The following is a 23,676-nucleotide window of genomic DNA, read 5'->3' as shown; positions in this document are numbered from 1 at the left end:
CTGCTTTCCACTACGTCCTACATAGCCATTTTTGTTCCGTTCAATGTCCCGTTTAGCCATTTTTGGACCTGCCTTGGCCCATATATCGTTAGTTAAAGTTAGGTAAGAGGGATTAACGATTGCGGATGAATCTCGTAATAGTCAGTCGGTGTTTTTTTTATTATTATCTGATTTTATGCACATGTACCAGACTTTTATCCTTCGTATTATTGGGTGTTTCACTGGATGATTCATGTTAGAGATATGCCAGCTTTGAAGGGTGGAATCAAACTAGTTAAACAATTACCGCCAGTTTGGAAAAATTTTTATGTATTAATTGCGTATCAGAGTGCTTATTTTTCTCTTACATCATTTTTATTTGTAAGAAAAATATATTATATAAGGCAAATGACATTTTTTATTACTATTTTTTTGTTTATTTTTATTATATATGAAAAGTGATATTTGAACTTTAGTAAGTACAAAAAGCGAATAAATAAGTTCTAAATATATAAATATCATATTTTGTTTATTTACTTTAATTAAGAAGACATTAAACTATTTTAATATATATATATATGTTTTTACATTGTATTTAAATAGTAAACCAGTTCTGATATTATTTATTTGGAAAATTGGCTAATCACCAAATACTTGTCAATTGAAATAAAAAAAAATAAACTTTTTTTTATAATGAACAGTTTTTTTTATTACAGTTTAACTAAATTGATTTTTAAAAAATACAGATGTTTTACTGATATACCGATAAAACTATGTTCTAATGCATTAAAACTTACGAAAAGAATATTCTGAGTAGTAATTATTTACATATTTTCGAATTAAGAAACATTTAACACGTAAGTCAAGAGAAAGTTTACGTAAAAGATTTAAGCGGAAACTAAAAACAAGACGTCAATGCAGTTTCGGACCGAGATCGTCCACATTCCATTCAGTTCGTCGCGATTGGTCAGTGCTTATCCCAAAGCGATTCCTTTCCATTGGATGATTCCGGATGGTTGCCCGATGACGTCACTCATTCCTATGCAAATGAGGTATTCAAGATGGCGGACTTTGGTCAAGTGTAGTTTGGATGTCGGGAACTCTCTGCGAACGAACTATGCCTAAAAGGCGCAATGGAGAGATCCCGTTGCCAGAAGGTTGGGATATCGGCAGGGATTACGACGGTAAAATATATTTCATCGATCATATTAATCAGAAAACAACATGGATAGATCCTCGGGACAGGTAAGCCTAATGACTGGTATGCCAACCCTAATGGGCCTCTTTAGATGTTTGGAATTTTTTAGTATACAGGATGTCGAATACGACATTTCGGCCACTGCCACCGCTCGCCGTCCTATCTTAAGTGTTCTTAAACAATCTCGGACACTTTACAAATCTAATTTCATCGGAAATTATCCGGGATAGAGCCGAGAAGATGCGTACTGCGGAAAGATTATTCCGAACACCGCTTTCGGTTGCTAAGGAGGGGGGAGGAAAGGGGAAGTGGTTGCTACGTCGCCATTCACCCCGACGGCCATATTGGTTGTTGGGAAAGGCGGGGATTACTCGGACGATGTCTCTTCTGCTTTGATTAGTAACCTAACATCGAGTCCGACGCTCTTGCCGCTTCGGACATTGACTATAATACCATTAAATGCTGATTATATATGATTCTTCATAATTCCATTCTCGTTATTTTTAAATCTCCAATGTTTGTTTACATAACAGAAGGTAGTATCTTAGTTCCAGTAAACAAACATATATCTGTGTTTTGTTACTTTAGATTAAATTTTTTCAGCCTTTATATATATGTAAATATATATATATATAAAGGCTGGATAAAAAGGGTTATTTGCAAGATTTATTTAATTTTATTGTATTTTTTTGTGGTTGAATTGTTTTTACAATGTGTGATTTAAAAAACAGTGTTTTTCAACCCTTTTCTCGCTGCAGATAATTTTATGTGGCTTGAGTAATTATAAGTGAATATGCATTATGCATATTTATGCTTATCAAGAGTTACCATACGTAATGAGGTACATAGAGTAGCTGTTTAGATGACACCCGTAATCAATTACGCCAGCTTCAGTATGGTCAGATATTTTTCTGGGGATCGGTGAAATTTTTTCGCGGACCGGCGATTGAAAAACACTGATTTAAACTATAAAAGTTGATATAATAATTATATAAAATGTCATTTAAAAATCACATTAAATATTCGGGTATATTGTATCAAAATTATTGCAGTATTAAAAAAATTGATGAATTTCAAACCATTAAAATATTTGATTTTCAATTTTAAAAAGTTTAATGTTTGACAAATATACAAACCGAAGCGTAAAATTTAGATGCCAATTATACAAAGTAATTATTATCAAATTTCGGGTTAATAAGTTGTAAATAATTTGAAATTGAAATTAATTTTAGTTATTAAGACACAAAATTGCAGTTGTAGATACTCTAGTCAAAATTTCATAAATGATTTGATTAAAAAATATAGCATTATGTTAACTAAATCTGGAAATATTTACTTTGTATTTTTAGTATTGAAATATTCACTTTGCAAGAACTTATAGTTAAAATGTAATTTAATTTTTATAATTCTTTATTGTTATATATGCATTCAGCTTTTAATTCTTTAATTGTTAAAGTCACAAGTAGTGTGCATTTCCTGAACTCAATGTATTGATTTAAACAGTTCTTCACAAACTTAACTGGTCTTTAACTGGAAGTTTTTGGTATTTTTGAGGATCATATAGGAATATATTAATGCATTGCATATGTGAAATTTCCATCATAATTAGCATTTTACCATTTTCGTGATTAGTTTTCAATATTATGCAGCTATTATTATTATTGTTTAAATGAAATATTAGCCTTTTTAAAACTTTAAAATATATTTTTATTAGAAATTTATTACTGTTTGCTATTTTGTATTTTAATTTTAAAAGTTTCTATGAATCAGTATTTTTTCTATGAGTGACTACTGGGTTTCGGATCACTTTAAGAAATGATAGTTTAAAACATATTAAGCATAAAAAACAGCTTTACTCTGAAGTTTAGGAATGATTTGTTGTGATCCTGTTGATAGATGACATGTGAATGAATGAATGATTTACTTAAATATTTGAATTTATTTCAAATATTTAATAAGAAAAATAATTAATGCAATTACATTATGAATAAAATTATAATTATATATGCTAATAATATATTTGTTCAAAGCATACATTCACTAATACAATAAATTACTGATATTTTATTTTGCTAAAAGTGCAACACTTTTATCAAAGTAAAGTATTGATGAACTTGATCAGTTTAAACTGATTTATTGACAATATTTTAATATTGTTTGTTTAAAATACTTTTAAAAAATATTAAGGACATGCTCATATATGACATTACTATGATTTATGAGAAAGATAAATTAAATCACAAATTTAAATATAATAAATATACCATCATTAAAATCAAGAGAATGAACAATATTTCGTTAAAGTAACAAAATTTATAATTTTTCTAAAAGCTATTGGCATTATATAGAATATTTAAATGTAATGTAGAAAGTGTTAAATATGATTTTATACAGAATAAATCACTTAAATAAGAACACCTGATAATCTTGGAATTAATATTTTGGATATTTTTATCTTTCGTAACATGAAATTCAATGGCTGAATGCATTGGAATGTAGTCAAATTGAAATTTTAATTAAATTTAAATGTTTACCAAATTGAGAGAAATTGGTCTTGTATTTTGCCAGTTTGTCTATCATATAATATGATATGGTTGCTTGCATTATGGACAGGTGCTATGCAAGCTGTACTATATCAGATACATGTGATCATGCTGTGTGACTAATCATGTTACATCTAAGTATGTCTTGTTCCATGAAATAGATATATTTGCAAAACAGGCTGTTTGAATTAAATAAATGTCATGTTCAGATAAACATTGATTTACTATTTTTTTAGTGATTTATGAATTATACCTTCAAACATTTTTTCAGCTGTATAATTTGTTAAAGCTGTACTGGAAATCAAGTAGCATTAATGTAATATAAACTCTAAGTATGAAACTTTACCAGATAATGTCTGTCTATAATCTTAGTCTTCGTCTTATTCCAGAATAGCACAAATGTTTATCTACCATGGCAATATTTGCCATAATATATAGTAGCTTAACTAAAGGTTATTTTGTTAAGTGTTTATCAACCTGCTGGCTATATTATCAATCTGAGCTTTGAATTTGACTCATTTCTTCAAAATAAATCAAAATGAAAATTAGAGTAATTTTGAAAAAGCAAGCAAAAAAGTACCTGATGTACTTTTGATATACATTCATATTTTTATACATTTTTTTTTACATTGGAATTTTTTAAAATAAACAGATTTGTCTCTAGCAGTCAGATGTGACCTTGTAACTCAATGGCATATAGTTGATTGTTCAATGTTGACACTGTCAATATAAATAACTCTTTTTATTTCTATAGAAAAGTAATAAAATCAATTTTAATAAATTCAGCAGTAACTGTTTAAAGGTTATGGCAATGTAGATATGAATAAATAAATTTTCTTCATCAAAAGACAAATATATGATAAATGATACTTCAACAGAATTTGGAAAAGACAATTTCTCCCTTCACATTACTATGCAGCATCAAAATGAATAAATTTGTTGTTTGAAAAATAAAACTTTCATTTAAACACATACAAGACACCTACACCAGCATACCTCAAATTACTAATTTTTACTAATGTTTTCAACTGTATATAATGGACATCTTCAGGTATATGTAATGCAAAACAAAATGGACAAATTAATCAAACAAAGTTTTACGAATAAACTATGTCTACAGTTTAAAATTAATTTTTGTATAAATTACAAGAGTTTAAATTATTTCGTAAACAAATTACATATTTAGTTTGCAATTTATTCGAAAAATAATTTTAAATTAAGTTTAAATTATAACCTAGAAATTGTGTTTAGTTTAAAATAATTTTTGGAATAACTTAAAAATAGAATTTATAATAATTTCCCAAAGTATGTTTTTAGTTTAAAATTATTTTTCACATAAATAACTAATTTAGTTTAAATTTTCATTTATCCTCATGGCCTGAGTATGTATATATGAGACTTTTATATACATAACCCATTGCACAGCTGTTAGTTTTTTTTTTTTTGTTGTGGTTTAAGGCCCTTTACCACTCAAAAAGAGAGCATAAAAAGGCCCCTACACAGCTGTTAGTGTCTACAGGCATAAAGAGAAAAAAAACCATTGAACTAACCCCTTAAAATGCCTTATTGACCATTTTGAAGACCCTGAAATTAACAGAGATTTGATTCATTGTTTATGTAAGAAACTATCATACACTTTCCTTTAAAAATAACAAAAATAATTTATTACTAGAGTTAGTCGTCATTAATTATTAGTTATGACATTTGCTTTTTTTGTTTACTGTGATGATCTTGTATTTTTGAATCAGTTTTAATAATAATACTTAATAAAGTAGTAATTTTTAAAAATTTTTCATACTAAAATTGCCATACCAGAATAGTTATGGTTATTAAAGAAAGCACATGTTTATTTGTACATGGCAAAATCTTGTAATCTGTTTTGATCAACACATCAATTGATTCCTGAAATTCTTTAACTTCATGAGAATTGGTTAACCTTAATCAAATAAATGTGGTGAATACAAAATTATGATACAAACCTCAGATTGGTTGAACCTCAGAGTATGTTAATCTCATTTTGAGATTTGGTTAGCGAATGTAAGGATGAAAACAAATCTATCTTATGAATAGAAGTATACTAGTGGTGAGAACATATTCTTGAAAATTGATGAAAAGTTGGCTTAGATTTCATGTTTATTTACAATGCATGATTATATTGATAAATTATTGGATAAAGATAAAAAACAACGATATTTAAAAAAACTTAAGATCTGTAATGATTATTCATATCATTTTCCAGGATATGTATGGGGAAATCAATATATAATGTGGCCTAAGATAAAATGGCTAGGTATTTATAATTATTAAATAACTTATTCATTTATATAGTTATAGAAAGCAATAATAAATTAGAATAAGACTTGAAGTCTGCAATTACTTTCAATTAACATTTTATGTATTTATTAAATCTTTTTTTGCTTTTGCTTTGAAATAGCTTCGTGTAATAGTTTGGGACAGAGTTTTGTTTCCCCAAGAATTTTAACAAAACATAATAATATAATTTTCCTGAGCAATTGTGTATACCATTCTAACTCCAAATCCTTCTGATTCACTGCTGCATATTTTTCACTGCCATCCACCCATTCAGGCTTGATACCATCTGTACACATTTTGAAAATTATGTAGAGATGCAAAAACCTAGATGAAATCCTTCCAGACAGTGCCTTGAAAACACAAGACACAATCACAAAGTACAAGAGTGAATCCCTGTTATTTGCAAATCCAGTTTTTGTAATTCTAATGGTATTATCATCATTTAGGTTTGTCTTCCTTGCTGGCAGTCAAACCATACCATAGTTTGGTGCAAGTTTCAGATATTATAGTGCATGTAGTTATCTTCCATCTATTTGCTTTAATGACTGTATAAAATGATTCAGTTTCATCAGCCAAATATCCATATCTTTTACGTCTTCATGTGTTGACACACATGATGTCATAGTATTTTCTCTCTCTGACGATGAACTAGTCAAACACTTTGAAACTTTTTAAGCTGGTCTGTTCCTCTATTATGCTTTTACTTATATAAGAGCATTGGAAATAGGGTTTCTCAAATGGGATCACGGGATCCCAGTTGTTTTTTCAACTTGGGAAGTTGTTCTTATTCCAGGAAATCCTGCAAATTTCTTAAAAATTCACTTTTTTCTCATTTTGTTTTAAGGTTGAGGAAATTTTGCAAATAGAAAGTATAATTAACTCATAAACTGTCAGACTACATTTGTATTTATTAATTTTAAAGTTTATTACTTATTAGTTTTTTACATTTTTTCTCATTATGGCATGTCACAAATGGTCAATAATCAATACATAGCTTCTTTGTGGCAGGACTCTGAAAATTCTTTACTTGTCAGAACCTGTAATATCTGGAATAATTGTGCTTATGCTGTCTTAATTTTTAACTATGCCCAATAGCATCAGTAACTGTGTAATGCCATGTTGTGCAAATTGGGCAAAGATAAATGAGTTTTTCTTCATAAACCTGATTATTAAAGACAAACGAACTGCCAAATTATTTGGCTATAAGCTTGATGTTTCTATTAAAGCAGCCCAGGTAGACAAATAAACAATACTAGAGAGCAAAAGAAGTACAGTAAGACCCCTCTTGACGCTGCCTCACTTAAGGCTGATTCGATATAACGCAGTCTGCTCGAAGCCTAGAAAAAGCTCAAAATTTATGCTGATTTAAATTATCACAGCATTTTATCAATTTGTATATAATATGATTATTTATGAACACCAACCAATCAGAAAGAAGTGGCAAAAAGGTGTACTTTCTTTAAATCTATATTTGTTTGGTGCAATTTTGGAAAAAATATAACATCATGGATGTCATAGGCAATATTGGCTTTGCTTGGCAAGAATTAACTGATAAATGCACAAACAGAATGTGGAAGAAGTTATGGCTGAAGGTATCCAAGAATTCTCAATGAGAAGAGCCTATTGCTGTATTGTTAGGTTGACCAACGTCAACCTAATCAATACGAAGGACTAGGAGATGTAGATGAGCAGGATATTGAAGAGTTACAGCAGGTTTCTGGTGAGAGCCTTACCAACGACGACCTTCAAGAACTGGCAGAACAAGGCATTCATGTAGAACTAGAAAATGGATTCTGAAAATGAAGAACCTAAAAAATTTCTCTACAGATTTCCTTAGTAAAAGTTTGGTAACAATAACCAAAATTGTTGATCAAATTGTAGCAAATGATTCAGATTTTGAAAGGAGTGTAAAAGCAAAAACGAGATGTTTTGGATGCGATCTTCTGCTACTGACATTTGCTTAAGGAAAGGAAAAAAAAGCGAGAAACGAAACTTCACGACTTTATTGCAAAAAAACAAATTTCAGAAAAGTCAGGACCTTCATCACAAAAAATGAACTTTACATTTCTGTGTGCATGTTTGTGTTATTTAAGATATATTAATATAAAAATAACTTAAAATTAAAATAAAATTTGTTTATTTTTGGTTGCGTGTTCCCCTATCTCTATTTACTCCATGTTAAAATGACTTCATTTAACGCTGTTTCATTTAGCACTTTGTCATCTAGGAATGCATCCCCCGCATTAAGTAGGGTCTTACTGTACTACAATCTCGAAAACAAACTAGAAATCTTCCAGGCTACAGGTGCAAAAACACACATCATCTGTCTTCTCTTAAATGCATTAAAGATGATTCCACTCACACGAATTGAATCAGAAAGGGCAATTTTTGGTAGCAGGTTTTTCATTAGTTAAATAAGAACCAGATCGAGTAATTGGAGTATTGATCATCTTTGTTTTTTAAAATCTTATTATAAAAATTTACAATAATATTTTGTATTATGTTTTATTTAAAAAATGAAAGTTACTTTTTAAGTTAGGAGTTTGATCTAAGTTTATTTTTTAAAAATTTTTAACTTAATTCAAAGCATTTTTTTGTTGTTGTCATTGTATACAGTTTCCAGCAAACTTTAATAAATTTTTTCTATTTGTGAAAATTTCTGTGTAATTCAAAGGTAATTTTGAATCTTACACAGCATTATTAATATGATTTTGGAGGTTGCAGAACATATTAAATTACTTTAAAAAATGAAAAATAATTATATCATTTGATTTCAAGATATTTTGTATATCTTAAAAATAATTAATTCTATCCTGGGAAACAGTTTAGTTTTATTCCGGAATCCCGGGACAAGCAAAAGACCAGGAAATGAGAAACCCTAATTGGAAACAATTTGTCTTGCAGATCATTCTCTATCAAAGAATTCAAACAATTTTTCTTCATCCAACTCTTCTGAATGTAGTTTATTTCCTCTTCCAATGCATTGCTTCCTTGCTTGGCCTTTATTATTTTGTTGAATTTAGCAATTCAGTAGCAATTCATTTTTTGTAGTCCTTTCTTGTTAATCTTGAACTCTGGAATCTTGAACTTTTATACAGTAAGTTGCCATTGGTTTTATACCATGCTAAAATTTCTAGTTTTTTTGACAGAATAGCTATTTCTCATACTTTTAAAAGACTACTAGTACACTATAGTAAAGGACAAAGCTGATTCAGTATATGGTAAATATGAATGTAATCTGTGAAGTAAACTAGTTCAAAAAGTAAGAAATGCACTGGGACCATGCAAATGTTTATGAACTAAGGCAATATATAAAATATAATAAAAGTAAAATTATGTACAGATGCAAAATAGATATACCATTATAACATGGAAGTAGTCAACAAGTTATGGAATGTCATAAGCTGGTGGTACATGAGATCAATTAAAATATGGTCAAAAACATTAGTTCTACTGAATTGAACTTGAATTTTATGGGACTTTGTTTATTATTGTTTAATTATTATTAGTGATGTTTTATGCTGTTAAGTCTATTCTAATTATTTGCTGAGCATCTGCTTTATGTTAAGCCTGTTACCAAATGGAACACTTATTACTGTATTATTAATTAATTTAATAATAATATAAAAAACTTATTATTTATTATTATTATTATTAAGCATATTATTACAATAATATACCATATATATAACTCATGATTTTGTGAGACTTTGGACAAAGTCCAAACCCTTGTTAAAATTTTCTGCTAAAAAATTTTTGAACTAGAAAAACCTCAAAAAAGACCAAATATTTTTAATATTATACTATGACAGGAACTGATAAACAGTGTAAGTCCTAAGATCAACCATTTCTGGTTGATATTGGAATTCAGTGTCCAATTGAACATTGATGTAGACCACTCTCATAGCCAAGTTGATCTTAGATTTCCCATGGAAATAGGTATGTGACCAATCAGAAAGCTTAGATGAGAAACAGATCAAGATAGACGATTAAGATAAAAATTGTTTCAAGAACACAAGGTATCTTGTCCAAATATTTTTACAAAGTTCTTTATTAAGAACTATTTGAAAATAAAAGGCAATCTGTCCAGGAAGACTTTATTTTTGGAAATTGGCCCCTATTTAGATGTTAGACATGAGAAGTAAACCCAGAAAACATTTTGTAGCCAGCTCTATTGGTCAGATACAAGCCCATAACTTTCTACCAATATTTAGTGGTTTTTTTATCCACTCAGCCACTGAGCTCACAAAAAAAGATGGATCACTGGTCCAAACAAACAATACCACCAGATATTAATTGGATGACTATAATATGGCTGTATTATAGTCCAATTAAAATCTGATAGTATCACTTATTTGTAACTCCATGTTGAGCTTAGTTTACATGTAGTTAGAGAACATGTTTGTACTTAAACAGTAAAACTCCTAACTCTAGAACAGAACCTTGAAGTTCTAATATGGAAATGCAGGATGAAAACAAAAAACATTTTCATCGTGTGATTTTGTATTGGAACTTCAGTCTGACAATGACCTTTAAAAATGGATGAAAATGTGTTTTTTACTTGTTTTTTGGCTATTGAGTTAGGAGTTTTATTCATACCATCCAGTAAACTGTTGTATTTTGCTTAAATTGATTATGATTAAAATAATTTGTTTATTCTCTCTTTTTTTTATTTCAAATAAAAGCATTTGGCTTTCTTTTAGAATTCAAAATATCTGACAGTAGGATAAGCATGGGGACTTGCATGTAGATAGGTTTAATGGTGTGCAATCATGATATAATGATCTTCAATGCTACATCAAAGTTATCTGTTACAACAAGAACTCTTACCAAAGTATATGAGGAGATAGCAAAGGTCATGAATACAAGGATATGCTACTGTAGAAATCTTCACAAATTACTTCACAAATTATTAAGGAATGACAAAAGTAGGATAGAAAGAATGCAGGTTCCAGGTATATATATGATTCCAATTAAGAATAACAAATTTGACAGTAACTTAAAATACATAGGAACAAAAAACCATTTATTATACAGCATGCAAAAGGAGCATTGATATACCAATAACAATAAAAAGCCATAACAGGCTTTTTATGTTTTAATTATGAAAATGGAGGTTACACTAGATTATGCACAGCTAATACAACCTACAAGTAACATGACAGAGTTGAAAGGATTGGAACTACAAGAGATATTTAAATCAGCTACGAGGATATGGACTTTATCTTGACATTCTGAAAAATATATTTTGACATCCCATAATCAGCAATTTGGACATTTACATTCATGTTCTACCTTTTGTTGTTTTTTTCTTTGTTTTTATGTATAATGTATTAGTTCATTTAATTTAACCTTTATTTTATTATTGTAATTACACATCTATGTAAATATAATTCAAATATTTAAATGCTTTTATTTCAATTATTTTTGTATTTTGGAATATTCTATTTCATTTGTTGTTTTATTTTCTTTTTGCTTTCAATTAAGGCTGAAAACATTTGTTTTTATTTAACTTTTCAGCAGATGAGAATTATATAAGACGGGTGGCCAACAAGTCGACCGCGATTGACCGGTCGATCGCCGAGCCACTTTTGGTTGATCACTAGCGATGTCTTGACTTAATGTATTATATTTGTAACCGAACGCAACTGTATGCATGCAGTTATGACTTGACTCATAAGCAGTGAGTGCACTTCGTACTGAAACACAGTGTATAAACATAGTATGTATTTCACACTCCCCCTCCCCACTTAGACTATGCCTATGACAACAAGTTGATCACGACACATTTTTACGATAAAAAGTAGATCTTATGTGCACAAAAGTTGGCCACCCCTGATATAAGATATATATTCAATGGTTGCATATTGCAACTGTAAAAAGTTACAATTATTTTTTAAATATGGAATACATGATGTTGCTAAAAATAAAAACTAAGTTTTTAACATTTTTAAAAAGGAACATCTATAATTCTGAGATTTCAAGTGTAGGCTTATTACAGGATCCTAACATTGTTATATGTAGACATTATATCTTAAATTATATTGTTTTATATGTTTAAAATCTTTCCTTGTTGGATTACCAGCTATATTACAATTAGAAAATTCTGCAGATGCAGGATTATGGAATTCACAAGAATTTTTTAATTAGTTTAAAATCTTATTTGTCATCATATCTTCATTTGCATTTAAATCAAAAGTTTTGAAAATTTGTTCAAAAATCATTAAGAAAGTATAATTCAAAAAATTGTAAATTCTAAAAATAAAGATGAGATTATTTTCAGACTAAAACCAAGTAAAATTACTCTTTTTTTATCCGACTTTGAGAGATTCAGTTAAGCAGACAAATGAATAACGAAGAAATACTAAACCTTTATTGCCAATAACTCCATTTCAATAAGTTCACACAATCCAAATGCATTTCGCTTTCATACAGTTAAGCTTCATCGGTGGAGACAATGAACTGCCGGTTACTGTTTTTTTTATGCTGGGTGATTTCTTTCCAGCATGCATTTACATTCATTCCATTATTCAGATTTATGACATTTGCATATGCTACAATACAAAAATGTTTGATAATCCTTCGTTTTAAACAGTTTTTTACTTTATATAATATTTTAACATTATTTCTGTCTGTAATAAATTTAATTGTAAAATAATGTAAACACCATGGATGATTCTTGTCTTTTTAACCTAAGGGCAGCTTCACGTTCCTTTAATCATACAATTTTTTAAGAATATTACCGATCCCATTGTTTAAATTTTACGAAAGTATAATTCATTTACAAAATCTTTTTTGAAGTATATTGACTTTTTATTCAAATTTTGTTTGTATTCTAAATACATTCTTCATTGTCTGAAGATGACATTAATGAAGTGTTGAAAATACATAAATATCTATTTTGTTTGAATTAAAGTAATATAATGCCAAAAGACAATGGTCAGTGTATTCATTTAACATGAACAACACAATATGCACATACAGGAATACATTGGCAATCTGAAATGAAAACTTGCTGCCATGTTGCCAAGACTAAAACAATACAAAATTTGTACACTATCAAAACAACAAAATAAATTATTCTCAAACAGTGAGATACTTTCCTACATAAATAAACAACAACTAACCCGTTATATATAAAGACTAACAACTGCCGAATTATCGGGCTAGCAAATGGCTATAGTAATATTAATAATTTAAGTTAATTTGGTACTAGAGTTAGGCGTTAGGCGCCATCTCTTGCTAAATTTAATAATTAGAATTTTAATTAAATAATTTAAATAAATTTAGGCCTAACTGGAAGAAAAGAATCGGCCCGAAGCGGGACTCAAACCCGCAACTTCTTCTATCCGTGCAGACACGTTACCAGTTACGCTACCCGGACCTTCGGTCCGATCTCCCCTTCCAGTTGATGTAAGATTACCATATGACCATCGACGGTCATTACAATGCCGGCTGGGGACACATTAATTGCCCATGTCCTCCCAAAGGCACTCAACCGGCCATCGCAAACTCCGGCAAGGCATATATATATAAATAAACAACAATTAACCCGTTATATATAAAGACCAACAACTGCCGAATTATCGGGCTAGCAAGAGATGGAGCCTAACGCCTAACTCTAGTACCAAATTAACTTAAATTATTAATATTATTATAGCCATTTGCTAGCCCGATAACTCGGCAGTTGTTGGTCTTTATACTTTCCTACAGACAACTACAAACTAAATCTACCACACAATCACAGCACAATGGTATACCAAAAGAAAAACAATTGCAGACTGTTGCTCTGCTCTTTGATTTAACTATAATCATATACAAAAATGGAGAAAAACTAGATCAGAGAGAGAGAGAGAGAAGAAAACATGCTTATTGATATACCCTGTGTTGAAATAAACATACATGGTATCCAAATGCAGTACAAGAACACACAGTTGGAAAACACTTGATTTAGAAAACATTCACAATTTCTGGTACAAAAAGTTTACACCCGGAATGAGTTTTCTATCAATCACCTGATTCATTATTGACAGCAAGTTATGGTAGAAAACAAGAAGTCATTACTATCAGTGCTAAAACATCATCATCATATCATCATTGCTACCATCACTGACAACAAATCACAGTAATAAATGTAATGTTTCACCCTGGATTGAATCCAGGGTGAAACATTTTGCCAACACATAGCTTGCTAACAAACTAAATTTGAATAACATCATTGTGGATGCTCCTGATGCTCCTAAATTATTCGCCTTTGCCAAGACCCACAAACAAGGGTAGCAGCTTTGTCTGGTGGTGGATAAGGCCAGGGCACCCACTTGAATATTGGAGAAAGCCACACACAACATGCTCACCACATACTTAGATGGAAATACTTAGAGCAGGACGTAACACCGCATGCATCAATTTTAAAGAAGAGATGGCCCTTTCAACAGCGTGGCAGATCCTGCTAGATAATAATATTTAAAATTTCCATCAACATTAATAAGGAGTGCATGCGCTTTACACAAATCATCGCTCGTTTCATTTTAAATCTCCTGGAAGGTTTCCACGTGTGATGATTTGAATGGTAAACTTTTCAAAAGAAAATATTTGATTCTCAATGTTCGACTTATTATTTACACAAAAAGCCTGAAGAAAAGCCCAGAAGGGGCCTCGAAAACATTAGCTATCCTATAACACAACCACTCCGGTTACCAGGTTTAATGTAAGTGTTATTTGTATCTCATTCTGATGTGGGGACAACTAATTATACATAGTGATGCCGGCTAATATTTATCTCAAAGAAGTAATAGGCCTAACTAAGGCAAGGGCCAAGCTGGATTTTCTTTTGATATGTATTTAGAGTATGGTAGCTTTATTATTATTTAAAATTTTGAAAGAAAACCATAATTTTTACTGTATGTATAATCTTTCCAATTTTAACATTATTTGGAATATTCATACATTTTTTTTGGACTGTTTCTTATCTTTCTAATAATTTTATATATCTCCATTGAAACTCATTTCTTTTACTAGGATGTATTAGAAATTAAATTTTCCTCCTATGTATGAAGTTCACAGGTACATTCAAGTTTTATAAGGAACCACATGATGCATGAGCATTCTTGTTTTCATGTCTGTCATGTGATATGTTAGTGAAAGATAAAAAAAAGAAATTTGAAGATTAACATCTATGAATATGTCTGGATTAATTACCGAATATTCAAAGGAAGAAGTATAGATGTAATTGTTTTCTATAGCTGAACTGTTATAGTTTCTTAACAACTCTAATTAATTAGCCAAGTTCTAGCTGAATAATCAATTCAGCTCTATTGTTTGATTATTAGTATAATATTGGCTTAGTTTTCTATATAAATGAGACGACGTCCATGAGCATTTGGGCTTTTGAAAAGTCTGCTCCTGTTGGTTTCCAAGAAAGCTTTCTGACATTTATAAACAACTGTGAATGAATATTTTTGTCAATCGCCTGAGTCATTATTGACAGTAATGACCTTGATAAATTACATTTGATCAGCAAGTCATGATAGAAAACAAGAAGTTATTACTCTCAGTGTTAAAACATCATTATCATCACTGCTACCATTACTGACTCAGATGATCAAGAGTGATGCATTCTTGTTTTCTATCATTGCAAAACAAGATATGATTGCATCATTATTAGTTGTTTATTATATTATTATATTTTGAAGATGGGGAGACTGACCTGGAAGCACTCACAATCACATGTCCAAACAAATGTAAGGCTTTTTCAAGTACTGGCGAAATTATGGCATTGTCTTTTGGAATGTTCAATGAATGGTTCAAAAACTCAATTTTGCCTCAAGAAATCTAGTTGTTTCCAAATAGAGTTCTTCATGACAACAATCATTCATTGACTATAAAAGGTACTACCATATTTCTGAAGGATTGGAAATGGAAAATTATTTTCTACTCACCATAGAGCTCAGATTTAATCCCATCAGATTTTTATCTATTTTCTCATACAAAAAAATGTATGGGAAGATGATTTCAAATATAAAGTGACTTATCATTGACTTAAACATAAAGCCCAGATACTTTTTTAACAATCAGGCAGGAATGCAGAATATAGTCAAGACTTAATATTTCTTCTGAACATATAGGATTATTGTGTAATTTGATGCTTAACACTAAACTGATAAACATAAAGCTCTTTTTTAATTTAAAAAATTAATTTAAGCATGTGTCATCATTCTAGAATAGTATATACAATTATAAACTTGATGTAATATACTGATAAATTTGAATGGAAATAAAATTGAAGTTGTCAATGATGCCATGAATGACCTATTTTAATCATGAAATCCAGGAAATGCAAATTTTTTTACAATGACAATGGTCATATAATTTTTATTCTGAAAAATTATTTTAAAAATGCACCAATTTTTTTAAATCCATTTATAGCTTAGATTACCATAAATCTAAAAAATATATGTATGTATGAGTATATACATATGCATCCTGATTTTTCATATTTTTCCAAGACTTTTATTTCAGTTGTCCAATTATGTTGTGTTATAATGATCTTATTTGTAGTTATTTTTGATTTAAATGTGTTTGAATTTAAATTATACTAGTGAACTGTATAATGTTACAAATTGATCTTGAATTTATCCTTATATTGGTAAATTTTAGAAGTACTATTTGAAAGTCATAGAAATTTTTCCAAAAGTTCTCTAAAAACATTCAAAACTGACCTCCTTGTAGCCAAAACTGAATAAAAAATTAACATTACAAAGATGATGATTAACAACTTTATGCCAATACTATTTAGTGATAAATTTCATAAATGATGTAATGAAATGAATGGGAAGTTTTCAGTGATTACATTTTGAAAAATAACTTTCTATTTTCATGTAACATGATTTGATGTAACATGGAAATGTTAATGTTATATTTTATTATGGAGACTTTTGTTTTTCTTACATATATTCTATTAATCATTTATTGTAAAAATCATTAATAATAATTTGTTAAAATATATTTATAAATTTATATTATAGGTACACAAAACCTCAAAGTTTTGCAGATTGTGTTGGAGATGAATTACCTTTTGGCTGGGAAGAATGTTATGATCAACAAATTGGAGTTTATTATATTGACCATTTGAAAAGTAAGTTGTAGAAAAAAAGTTTAAAAGAAAGTATATTATTCTATTAGTGTAATTTTATTCATAAAAATAAATTTAAATAAAACAATCAACATAAAGTGGTAAATCTTGCATATTTTTTTATAACTAAACTATAAGCTTTATCCCACCAAAAATAAAAATCAGAATCAGAGAAAATAAATGTTTCACCATAGATGAAATTTAAACTTGTGCCTCATTATAATAATGCATTGATTACAACATTATTTTGAAGACGATAAAAATTGCAACTTTCAATATGTTTTTCTGTAGAACTTATATAAGATGTACTTCACTAAATAGCAGTTTAGGTTTTAAACCACTGCTGTAAAGGGAATATTACCTTTAAACAAATCACACCTTGAGTTAATTGCCAGTGCATATAAAAGCCTAAAAACATATTTACAATATCATTTAGTAAGTATGCAATAGTATTAAGCCTAAAAAAGACACGAAAAAGTAAAAAAATAGTAAATAAAAAATACCTAAAAAGTTTCATAAAGAGAAGATAAGAACTGAAAATAATAAACATGAATTTTATTGAAAAGCATTGCATTAGCAAAGTGCTCTAAAGTGAATTACCTTAAATCTAGGTCTGCTAATTATTGAGTTTTGTGAGAACAGTTTGACTAATGTGCCCTTTCTTATCTTGTTTATATGTTTTGTAACTTATTATTATGAATAGAATCCTTTTTCTGGTTATATCTTCTATGAATAAATGTACTTTCATTTGATAGGGTGTTTATTCAATAACACTTTTGCATATCTTAAGCTTTACTAAAGGGAGCATAGAGAAAAAATAATTCTCATTTTCAAAATAATAATGTATTATGTTATAAATGAAGGTATTACTGAATAGTAAACAACATGGTTTTAATCTGCGTAGAATGTTCTAGTTATATTTCTTTGTACTGTTAACTAAAATTAGATAATTTATTTATAAATTCAAATAAACAAGTAGAAAGAGATTTTTGTTAAAAATATATATGTAAATTATGCTTAGATTTTAAATTGCAAATTTTTATTTATTATGCTAAAGTTAAATAAACTTTTAGCAGTGTGCTAGGTGATGATATATTTTTAATTCAGACTACAATTATTTGCTTTATCATCTATAAATGAATTAAATTTGATTCAGATATAAATTTAATGAATTATTTCAAAAACCTTAGTCTATTTAACATATTATTTTGGCTAATTTTGAAATGAATTTCACATTGTTTAATTAAAAGTTGATGTTGCACTATTTATTGATAGTATTGATTTCTCATAAACTATTATTTTTTTTATTTGAATTCTACTCAATTTATGAAATCTATTTATACTGTTTTCATGATCAGTTTGAACTTCTCATTGCCTAAAAATCTTTGATTAATTTACCAATGTTTTTGTTGGTAGTGATCAGTTCAAAGTAGTGTACTCATATAATACATTTCTCTTTTATAAACTACTATTTATTGGTACTAGAAAGATATGGGTCAGTTATAATTAAATGAGTTTGTTTCATGAAATGTTTTGTCAAAATGGAGAGATCCAAAGTCAAAGTAGATATGTATCTTCCTCAATAACAGATGGGTAGCAACACTTTATCTCTCTTCAAAATAGCATATACCTTGTTAAAAAATTCCATTAAATTGCATATATGTGAGCTAAGTTTTTGTTTTTATAAATTCATAATTATATTAATTTTTTTACTTTTTTTATTTACTGTTTTGTTACAGTTTAATTTAAATATATTCAATTTTGTAAATAAATACAACAAATTCCATTAAAAACATTGTGCAGTTCAATATACAGTGGGTGATCAGTTAATGAACATAATCCATTCCAAGACTTTGCTCAATGTCTGAATATTGATTTACCATAGGTTTTTATGGGAATTTGATTAATTTGTTCTGGAAACCCAAAAAGTAAAAATATATGTATTTATTTATATGTAATAATAAAAATAGTATATATACAGAGTTTTGCATTTTTATTAGTCAAGTTTTTTCCATTTGCAGGGGTTAAAGAATCTGTCTAATGTCAATTGCTTTTTCTCTCTTCTTCAGGATTTTCAGAAGTAATTAATAGCATTGTAATTGTGTAGACCTCCAAGCCTATTAACCTGGTTGGATGCCAACGGTCTTAGAATGGCACCTGGTTGGATGCCATTCTAAGACCATTTTTCTGACATCCTCCCACATCTTTAAAAGATGTATAATAGCAGATATCAGCATTAATCCTCTTTCTCAGAAGAAAACATATCTTGCCGAGTTTCTTGGTGTTCTTCATTCAAGAGTTCTTGATGTTCTTCTGTCGTCAGATCAGTTTCAGGTTTCATTATGAGCTCTTCAATGTTCTTTATTTCTCAGATGTGATTTTTGTTACTCCTTTAGCTGCTTGAATTTTCTTGATTATACTGTATCTTTCTTAGATAAGATTGAACTATGGCCTACTGTAGACCTGTTCAAGCCATACTGCCCAGCAACATCAGACATCTTCTGCCCTCTCTCTACCTTTGCTATTATACTCTCACCTTCAAAAATAAAAACCGACGCAAAATTTACAAGTATCCGCCCGACAGTCTTGTGACTACTATAAAAGGATTGTTTCTGTCAGAAAAATAAAAGGCTGGAATTACAAGGGAGTGTTTCAATGTTTGGAGGAATACTATCTGATCAGTATATACCAGTAGAAAAAATATACAAGTAAATTCACGCCAAAATTGTATATACTTCTGATAAATAGCACTGAGTTCAGCGTTAACATAAATTCTTCTTTTTACTGCAAGCACTTTCGACGAAATTACGTTCGTCGTCTTCAGGCAAATAAAGAATAAATTTGAAAGTGGCATGTGCCGAACGTTCCAAACTGATAACGGAAAATTTTTGTTGCCGAATTTTTAAACATTCTTTATTCGCCTGAAGACGACGAACGTAATTTCGTCGAAAGTGCTTGCAGTAAAAAGAAGAATTTACGTTAACGCTGAACTCAGTGCTATTTATCAGAAGTACAGTATATATACCAGGTTGAGCATCGATGTCGACGTCTCCCGCGCTCTGAAAAGTTTCGAATTGTTGCCTGAAGACAAGGGAAAACCAATCGGTATTCATTATTTTATGTCGCTTCTTCTTGCATTTGTTCTGTGAGGTGTTCGTTATCCGAACATGTGTTTGTTGTCCGAACATAAAAATCTTTTGTGAAAGTGTTCGTTATCTGATTTGTTCATTAACCAATCACCCACTGTATATGAAAGAAATTGAAATTAAAGTATTAAAAATATTTATAGAATTTTAATTGACAATTCTTTTTGTGATTTTTTTTTTCTTTCTTTTAGATTTATAAAACTTTTAATATTAATGTGCTCTTTTGGTACAAAGTAGAAATAACTTATATGCCAACTCAGAAGTTGTATCTACTTTGATAATTTGTCATTTTTCTAATACAGATTTTAAAAGTGAATGGAATAATTTAGTACTTTATTGATATGATTAAAAATCTTTAGGTTGTTATAAATTATTTTCAACTCACAACTCTTCCAGATTGGAGTGGTGATATTAATAATTCTTTAAAGTACATTCTAAAGCAAAACTCCAGTACTTATTTACTCATATAAAGACTAATGTTTTTGATCCTTTCCTCTAGATCTTTGTCAGGTTACAGCTTTTTAGAATTAGAATGCTTTTGATTCTAAATTTGATCAAAAGCAGATATAGAGTAAATAAAGTAATTTTCATTAAAATTACTATTATTGATATTACTAAGAAAGTTGCACATTAATTCTACAATATCTGATGACATAGGTTTGAGAGCTGATTACTTTGCTCTTATTTTCACTGAAGAGAATTAATATTGTTAACAGTTGGTTTCTAAACAGTATCTGTGAGTTAATTTATAGAAAAGAGACCAGAAACTTTCAAGATGTAAATTTAAGTAATAATGTGTAATAATAACAATTAAAACGAGGATAAATGTACAGAAAAGTGAGAGAGAACTAAAGTTAAGGGATGCATATGAGTTAGTATTATGAAAGTGGTTTAACTTGTAGGTCAAAAATAGGAAGAAATTTGAATTTACTTCACAAACTATTCATAAAATTTCACAATTATATACATATAGGCTGTTCAAAAAAGACTGATTTTTTTTGAATAGGGCAAAACTTGCACTTGGAGTGAAATGCAGCCAGTGGTATCATTTAGTAGAGTTTTGGAACATTTTTTCACTTATCTACCTTCTGCAGTAGAAATTGAGCTATGAGCATTTGAGTGAACATATGCATGTATTATTTATTGTATTTCTGACAAGTTAAAAATGAAAGATCTTGAAGAGAGACATGCTTGTGAAATTTTGTTTTAAACCCAGTAAAAACTTTACAGACATGTTAAATGCAAGCTTATGGGGAGATCTACATGAACAGAACTCAGTGCTCTGAATGGTTCAAACATTTCAACGAATCAGGCAAAACATTGACTGATGAAGATCCCAAGCCTAGGCAACCTTATCAACAGACACTGATCACTTGGGAGAAGTTTGTAATTTAATTCATGAAACATTGAGGAAGAGAGCATCAGCATAGGTCATTCCATGTGATTTTCAGTAAAAGATACATCACACTGCTGCAACATTTGTACCACATTTGTTGACTGATGATTAGAAAGTGAACAGTATTTGAATCAGTGAAGGACAACAGCTTGAATATGCAAGTTGTGATGAAAACTTTTTTAAAAACACAACAACAACAAGAGATGAGACATGGGTTCATGGATACAATGTCCAACCAAGATGCATTCGTTCTAGTGGGTGGGGAAAAGATCTCTTCAACCAAAAAAAAAAGCACATACAAGTTGGTTTGCAACTGAGGTAATGCTGATTGTTTTTATTATTTTTTTTATTGGAAAGGTATTCTGCACTATGAATTCATCCAATGTGATCAGATAGTCATCAAAAAGTTTGAAGGTATTTGAAGGATGCTGTGATAGGAAGAGGCCTGAGTTATAGGGAAAACCAAATGTGGATATTTCAGCAAAGCAATATGCCAGCATCACACATCATTCCTGATTTGAAATTATTTGGCAAAGAACAAGATACCACCAGTCATGTTCTACCTATCTTACTGTTCAGAGATGTCCCAACAGACTTTTTCCTGTATCCTAAGTTGAAAACAACTTTGAAAGAATGTTGTTTTCAAACCACAGGAGGCAAAGAAAAATGAAATACAAGACCTGCATGCCATTTCAGAAAATGCAGTTCAGGAGGCATTTCAATTGTGGAAGAAACATTGGTAATGGCATATTGCCAGTAGAGGAGAATACTTTGAAGGGGTGTATAATAAATTTGTAATTACTAATGATTTTATAGCAAGAGTTTGAGTTATTTTAACAACTCTCATATATTTATTCTTGCAAAATAGTTTTTCAGTGATCATGTAAAAATTTTTAAAATATTTTTTTAAACCCAAAAGTCAAACTATCTCTAAATGAAAAATATATGATTTAGACCATTTTCATAATCAGTGGCTTAAGAGAGACATGTTTGTGAAATTTTGCTTCAAACCCAGTAAAATATTTACAGACACATTTCAAATGCTTAAGCAAGCTTATGGCAAGGGCTACATGAGCAGAACTTGGTGCTCTGAATGATTCTAGCATTTCAAATCAGGAAGAACATCAACTGATGAAGATCCCAGGTCTAGGCAATCCTCCACATTAACAGACAGTGACCAGATTGAAGAATGTCATGATTGTGCTATGTGCTGATTTCAGGAAAACAGCACACAGCATAGACTTATGATGTCAGATGAATGTGTATGGTGTGTAAAGAATTTTCAATGTTATTTTAAAGAAATTCTTGATAGGTTTAGACCTGCAATTCCCAACTGGGGGTATGCATACTCCTAGAGGTATGTGCTTGATGGTTAAGGAATATGTGGGGAAAAAAATTAATAATGGCAGATATACTATAAGAATTCTGCATTGAGGCCTTTGGCAACATCACATTGCTTGATACTTAGTTTTAAATAAAAATATAATTTTATTTTTATTATAAAGTAACATATCTTCATATGTAATTTGAAAATAAAATTGTCAACTTTTTTTAGTTTTATAGTTATGTTAAAGTATAATCACAAGTCCATATTTAAAACTTTGAAAGTAAATGATGTCTAAATTTGGAAGTTACAGAACTCTTATTATTTTAATTATATAACCAAATTTTATTTTTAATTCCTGTCTGAAATAAAAATAATTTTTTAGAAACCAATCAAATTGAAGATCCTCGTCAGCAATGGAGACAGTTACAAGAAGCAATGCTCAAAGAATATTTACTTACTGCACAGAAGGATTTAAAAGTAAGGAGGAATAATATACTTACATATATATTTATTTCATTGATAAATTTATCTTTTAGAAAATGTGGAATAATTATAAAAGAATGTAATATTTTAATGAACATGATTGATCATATTGAAAATATAAAAGCTTTATGATATAGAATAAAACATAACTAATAAGTAT

General features: G+C 29.4%; 1 protein-coding gene across 4 annotated transcripts in view; it reads left to right on the top strand.

The window, feature by feature from the left end:
• Positions 1-944: 944 nt before the first annotated feature.
• kibra (WW and C2 domain containing protein kibra) overlaps positions 945-23,676 on the top strand; it is a 68,073-nt gene continuing 45,341 nt past the window's right edge. For 2 of the 4 annotated variants that reach the window (XM_067270197.1, XM_067270196.1), the window contains exons 1-3: positions 947-1,224; positions 17,058-17,167; positions 23,416-23,510. In XM_067270197.1, coding sequence (XP_067126298.1) covers positions 1,070-1,224; positions 17,058-17,167; positions 23,416-23,510 — 360 coding nt within the window. In that variant the 5' untranslated portion in view covers positions 947-1,069. Of the gene's footprint in view, positions 1,225-17,057; positions 17,168-23,415; positions 23,511-23,676 lie in introns of all 4 variants that reach the window. The other 2 variants (XM_067270198.1, XM_067270195.1) reach the window with 2 other exon arrangements.

The sequence above is a fragment of the Centruroides vittatus genome, unplaced genomic scaffold (genome assembly GCF_030686945.1).
Source record: "Centruroides vittatus isolate TY-2023 unplaced genomic scaffold, ASM3068694v2 contig_364, whole genome shotgun sequence".
In the NCBI taxonomy this organism is placed as follows: domain Eukaryota; kingdom Metazoa; phylum Arthropoda; class Arachnida; order Scorpiones; family Buthidae; genus Centruroides; species Centruroides vittatus.
Note: the sequence above shows the minus strand (reverse complement) of the source record. Positions and strands in the feature narration are given on the sequence as shown.